Source organism: Amphibalanus amphitrite, unplaced genomic scaffold, assembly GCF_019059575.1.
Source record: "Amphibalanus amphitrite isolate SeventyFive unplaced genomic scaffold, NRLGWU_Aamphi_draft 000637F_arrow, whole genome shotgun sequence".
Lineage (NCBI taxonomy): Eukaryota > Metazoa > Arthropoda > Thecostraca > Balanomorpha > Balanidae > Amphibalanus > Amphibalanus amphitrite.
In genome coordinates this window covers 260,541-266,714 of record NW_024882131.1, presented here as the reverse complement: position 1 = coordinate 266,714, position 6,174 = coordinate 260,541, and the positions used below count along the sequence as shown (strand labels likewise).

Here is a 6,174-nt window from a genome sequence, read left to right as displayed (position 1 = left end):
TTCTGTGAAGACTACTGCATATCAATACTGACAGCGCGCGCCTAGTGACTTCTTAACTTAAATTTGGCGCAATATGCACACGAAATATTACACTCACTGACGGCTTTCGCGGAATAAGCTCATTTGCACGACACAATTAACATGCAATGAATATAAATCAACGAAGTGCCGTAGTACTATTGTCACGCCCTACTTATTTTTCAAGCGCAACTTCTGAAGAAAGGTAACTTGCCACCTCAAGCTATAACACACGAGTAAAAAGCGTATATTTTATTGAGTACACAGAGCTAATATCTTGTAAGATACCGATCTGCCATCGTTCAAAACAGAAATATTGATAATGTAGGAATAAGCTCGCAATGAAGGTTCGAGTTCCTTAAAACAATTGATTACAAATTTAATTTCGAATGCGTAAACTGCAGAAGCTTTCTACGCCAGAAAGTCGCATAGAAGAATGCTTTTGCAATGATGGGGGAAATGAGACAGAAGTATGATACTAGCAGGAATCACTGGAGAGATCTGCTGGTTTCTTAGAACTCACTTTCCATTCATCAATAGCTTGACCCGTGATGGGCCCGAGTATTTGCTGTACAAGATGCTTGAAGCGCCGCCTCGACCGTTCGTCGTCCGAGATGATGGGAAGTGGGAACTTCGGTACAGGAAAACATGGTGAGGCAGAAATATTTCAGATACATCATACAAATACAAATATACCTTTGCAACAAAATTAACACATATAAGCACTTGCATGGACTCAGTACACATTTAATCACGTAGTAATATCATTACCGTTTCAAGTTTTAGGTATTTTACGCTGCTCGCATGTTCATGAGGCACTAGCTTAATGACGATTTGTGTAGCTTTATGATCCACTAGATACCAAAATAAGCCCAGGTACCGAGCGATTCCCACAGTCATTGGACATTGCCATGGGAGCATCGTGTGACAAATGTACGGTACGGGTCACACGTCGTAGTAATAAGGTCCACCAAACAACACCGATCGTTTACTTTTGTTGTCAGGTCACCGATTGTTCTTTTGTTTGTCAGGTTGTATACGTACATAATTGGACTGGCGATCGTGGTTCCCATTCTGGTGGACGTCGTGCTGAAGCACGGATCATTGAACTTCACCGTCATCCTATCGGTCTCGGCCGTAGTGCTGGCGTGGAAGACCTATGTACATTATCCATTGCACATCATCATCATTGATAAGGTAAGGTGGAAAATGGACAAAAACGTTCGACTGTTTCGGCTAACAGCATATTTAAACGCTACATTTCATTATTTTTAATCATCGGCTGCCACGCTAGCGGCATACCTTTCATGCAGAAAATATTAGTAACGCTCGGCAATAAAATGGCCCACCTTTTTCCACAGAGAAAGAATGTGTATGAATATCACAAGAGGGGTCGGCTGATCACTACGGAGCCGCTGTACAACATGTACATCAGGCTAATTGGACAAAAGTGCTACCCGAGCCCCGGCGGGTCCAAGTCGTCAAACTGGTTCTTCTACCTGTGCCTCAAAGGGTGAGCATTGAGCATTTGGGAGGAGTCAAACGCTTTAAGAAAACACTGTTCCATTTAGGGCGATAAGGTGGCATGGGCATGTTCAAGGGAGGCAGGACTTAAAACGTAGTTGATTCTCCGAAAATGCTTGCTGCCACGCTAAATCATGTTACTAAGTAACAATTCGGTACGATATTTTGTCCATGCTCACTGCTCAGCAAGAAATCAGGCCCACAACACAAGCATGTGCCGTGTCCGATTTCTATTTGGCACATTTCTTTCAGGGTCGGCCTGGAGGAGTTTAAGCTGAGCCCACACACCGAGTACGAGGACAGGATGAGAAAACTCGGAAAACGGCTCTCACGAAAGCTCGGCATCAACTACTTCGATTTCATTGATGAATCGGTGAGTGACACTACGACTCATTCAGTGACGAGTTCGAGTTTGACTAGCGCGCATTACTTGTTTTGAATATTTTGTCATTAACTCATTAGTCGGTGAAGAGTAGTTTGGATGACTGGCCCGTTGACCTCCATTTCGCTGCGTTGCTGGGTTGTCCAGGACCATGACTTTATCTGATGCAGCTTTATGACGGACCACGTCAGACAAAACCGAGCAGACCGCAAGGATCATGCCATATATCTTCAGAGCATCTTCATAAGCCGTTAGCATCCGGCTGGCCCAAACAAACACGGGTACAGCCGCTAATGTTCAGTACCACTGTATGACCCTGTCCCGCGCCGGACGCTCATCGCCCCCTCCCCCGCCGTGTTAATCTAGCCCCTGACATCTCTCGCTGTTACAGCCGCTCCATGACGTCAGACACCGGCCCGTGCAGATCTCCATCCCCACCTGGGCGCCGGCGTGACGTCACAGTGTGACGTCATACCCCACTGGTCGGCCGGCGCCGCCAGCGTGGTACCCTCAGCGCCGGGCGATCGACTTTTGTATCTGTGTATATGCTGCGATGAAAGCCTGCCTATTTAGGAAACCTCGAGCGGATCAATAAACTGTGTCAGTGCTATAGACTCTCAAACCCAAAAATGTTATGTATAGATACTAGATATTTTCTCTTTTCATATTTTTCCCTTCGAACACTTCTAGATTTATGTTACGTTTATTCCAGCCTTCCCTGAGATCTAATTCGCGTTACTTTCCACAAAACACGATCAAATCATCAAACAACATAAACTTTCGCGAGTGCCACAAATACGTGTTCGAAAGTCTCTCCTATATTCCTCTCTGCTCCTGTTACTGAGTTCCACCAATAGCTCTCCGGTCTCCACACAGTGTTGGTGCCACTGCAGTCCACACTGAGACAAACCAACAGCGGCCGTCGGACAATGCAATATCAACTGGCAAACAGTACACCGCGTACACTTCGGACATTCGGGCGATGTCTTCGCAAACGTATCAGATAATAAACACTGGCAGGACACTGGACAGGCACACTGACTCGAATCACACACGGGCCGCGGTGCTAAAACGTCACCTGGACCCATCATTATACTCAGCACCCGCCCTCCCTATCGGCCCACACAGGTCACAGACAAAGCAGCGCACAGCCAACCGCGCGAAGTATAAAGCTTTTGACGAGGACAGGCACGTACATCATATCATCTCAGCCGGTCGGTTCACGGGCGAGTCACGGTATCACCGTATATAAGTAGCAGCCGGGGCGGCGGCCCTGCACCGCATGGACTCACCGTGCTCGGTGGCGCGCCCTACACCGGTCTCCGACGCCGCCCGCCGCGGCGCGGCTTTGTGACACCCACCGGCCCGTGGCGCACGTGTCACGCGTGTCACGCGTGGCGCGCTGCGGAGCTGGGCGCTCAGATGTCGCTCCACACCGTGATGCGTTTCGCCTTGTCGGAGCTGACCAGGCAGGATCCCTCCGGGTGCCAGGCAGTGGCGAGCACACACGACCTGACGGAGTGGCGGACGGTCAGAATAGAGTCAGGGGAGGCGGTGCGGTACATACCCTCCTCTGAGTGGTGAGACTTGCCACAGATAGATAGATAGTGTCAATTAATGTACCTGTAACACAACTGGACTGCATCAGCTGCTGTGATTCTGAGCATTATAACGTAGCATCGGAAATACTCAGGGATGAGTACCAGGCAGCAAATCATAAAATATGAGTGAACGAAGAAAATATCACAGGAAGGGTTATCGATACCATGTTCTCAAAAGAGAAGAGTGCTACACGCCCCTGTTCCACACACCACAGCCACATCTAAATTACTGAGCCCACAGTCCCCGGACAGCCGCTGCGACTCACGGCGGGCTGGAGACGGCCGGCAGGTGCTTCTCCAGTCGCCGCGAGCTCTCGTTCCAGATGAAGAGGTCGCCGGTGCCGCTCCCGGCCGCCACGTACTTGCAGTCGGGGCTGAACACGGCCCGCGAGTAGTCGCACGCCACGTGAAAACCGTCCGCCCTGTGAGGGAGCGCGCACAGAGGTGGTCACATTGGGGTCACAGGTACTCGAGGAGACGAACCAAGGTGACGAGAGGCAGATGGAAGGTGGCGCTGGAGCAAATATAGTCTGAAACCGAACGTTAACTAGAAACCATGAAGTACGGAGAGCAGTCCCAAAAGGACTCAATACAAAATGAAATAGAAATGGTGAAATCGGTGACTTACTCGTAGTTTCTGGCGACGGTCATTGTCCTGAGGTCGACCACCTTCAGCGTGTCTGCCCGGGTGCAGCAGAGCACCCGAAACTCTGCCGACGAACAGAGAACGGTGCATGTTAGCGAGGTCTTGGTTCACAAATATTCGACAGGGCACCATGCGCGAGCTACAGATGGCAGCCTAACAAACATAAGTATACAAGCATTTGGGGAGGCCCGTAAGCCGAATATCATGCAAGAATTAAGAATCAAGGTCTAGCGAACAAAGATGTTACCAAGAAATGACAATCTTTAAGCCAAAGTACGCCCTCTGGTCCGCCGGCTCCACCCTCCCGCCGTGTCTCCGTCCCACCACCAGGCGGCGGTGAGGAGCGCCGCGCTGGTGCCGTACGGTACGGTGCGGCGGTACGGTACTGACCGGTGCCCTGCGCCAGAGAGGTCACGTGGCCGTCCACCTTGATGACGTGTTTCGGCTCCCGGCTGTCACGTGTGTCCCACACCTTGATGGTGCTGTCGTAGTGGCCCGACAGCAGGTTGGTGGCGCCCACGCCGTCCACGATGTCGAAACATATGCTGTTGGCGAAGATGTTCATCACGCCTGCCGGAAGAAAAAAAAAAGACCAACGTTGAGGCTCCTTGTGTTTGAATGATGAAACGCTAGGTCAAAATACGGGTTTGACAATCAATAGCTGCTCCGGCGGTAAGTCACCGAACTCCGCCATTGAACGGACGTCCCTCTCACGTGCACGATGACCGCTGACCCCCCCCCTTCCCACCCGCCCCGGCCACCAGTCGTGACCGCCGGGGACGGTCGAGTACGGCCGTTCCCACGGGAGCGGCCGCCGCCGGCCACGACGGGCCGACGCGTCGTGAGCGTCCCCCGGCCGACGGGAAACACAGCTCGCCGACGGACGGAGGGGAGGCTCGGCCGAGCGGGCGGTCACGGCGCTAACGGACAGCCGCCGACAACTCACTTAGACGGGGCGTGGGAGCGCGACGGCAGGGGACAGGCGGCAGGCGCATGTGGATGAGCCAGGCAAGAAGCAATTTAAAGATACACAATACGAAAATGATTAGCGTAACAGCATCGCATTACCAGCATCCGCCGCGGGGACCGCTGAAGCCGCAACATTGGCTGATGAATACCCCGGAATCACGCAGTTCGCCCTGCCATTACCCGGCGCTCTCCGGTCGGTGAGCGCTGAGCGGGTATCTCACGGGCGGCCCCGCCCTTCTGAACAGAGTCCGTGCGATCTGCCGGAGCCGGCCGGTGCTGATTCACCCCGGCAGGTCATCAATTGCCGACTGGAGACGCCCGCGTCCGGCGGGCCCATCACGGCGCGGCCGGCCGCTCCCGTCCCGTCCACGACGAGCGCGGCCGGTCGGCACGCCGCTCCCACGCGACCGGCCCGGTCACCGGTCACCGGAGGTCACCCGCAGTGGAGAGCTTCCTTACCAATCACCGAGTCACCTCCCCTCACCGGTCACCGGAGGTCACCCGCAGTGGAGAGCTCCCTTACCAATCACCGAGTCACCTCCCCTCACCGGTCACCGGAGGTCACCCGCAGTGGAGAGCTCCCTTACCAATCACCGAGTCACCTCCCCTCGGCGGTCACCGGAGGTCACCCGCAGTGGAGAGCTCCCTTACCAATCACCGAGTCACCTCCCCTCGGCGGTCACCGGAGGTCACCCGCAGTGGAGAGCTCCCTTACCAATCACCGAGTCACCCCTCCCTATACGGTCACCAGTAACTATCATCGACTCCTTCCCATTCCCGGTCATTGGCCGGATGGAAAAGGGAACTCGGCAAAAAGCTCAGGAAAGGCTCGCACGAGCTCTGAAACCTTTAAACTTCATGGGCAAGGCTAAAGACCTCAATCCCACCCTATCACCGATGTTCCCATTTCCTCTTCAGGCCGTCTTTCTTCTTATCCACGATTCCTCTTTCCCCAGTATGTAAATCGGCAAAACGGTTCTGAATCCAAACACTCAGGACGTCACTAGATCCGTTTAGGTGCAGAGACCCAGAGG

General features: G+C 53.0%; 2 protein-coding genes across 5 annotated transcripts in view; one reads left to right on the top strand and one right to left on the bottom strand.

Annotated features, from left to right (window-relative positions):
• The first annotated feature begins 101 nt into the window (after positions 1-101).
• Positions 102-2,554, top strand: LOC122363741 (transmembrane protein 249-like). Its single transcript, XM_043333346.1, has 5 exons — positions 102-669; positions 1,050-1,215; positions 1,380-1,531; positions 1,795-1,915; positions 2,316-2,554. The coding sequence occupies exons 1-5, from the start codon at positions 491-493 to the stop codon at positions 2,376-2,378; spliced, it is 681 nt and encodes a 226-aa protein (XP_043189281.1). The 5' UTR covers positions 102-490; the 3' UTR covers positions 2,379-2,554.
• A 66-nt stretch (positions 2,555-2,620) lies between these two features.
• Positions 2,621-6,174, bottom strand: part of LOC122363737 (autophagy-related protein 16-1-like) — a 90,214-nt gene continuing 86,660 nt past the window's right edge. For all 4 annotated transcript variants that reach the window (XM_043333339.1, XM_043333337.1, XM_043333340.1 and 1 more), the window contains 4 exons: positions 4,562-4,741; positions 4,154-4,235; positions 3,792-3,947; positions 2,621-3,436 (listed from right to left, as the gene is read on the bottom strand). In XM_043333339.1, coding sequence (XP_043189274.1) covers positions 3,343-3,436; positions 3,792-3,947; positions 4,154-4,235; positions 4,562-4,741 — 512 coding nt within the window. In that variant the 3' untranslated portion in view covers positions 2,621-3,342. The remainder of the gene's footprint in view (positions 3,437-3,791; positions 3,948-4,153; positions 4,236-4,561; positions 4,742-6,174) is intronic.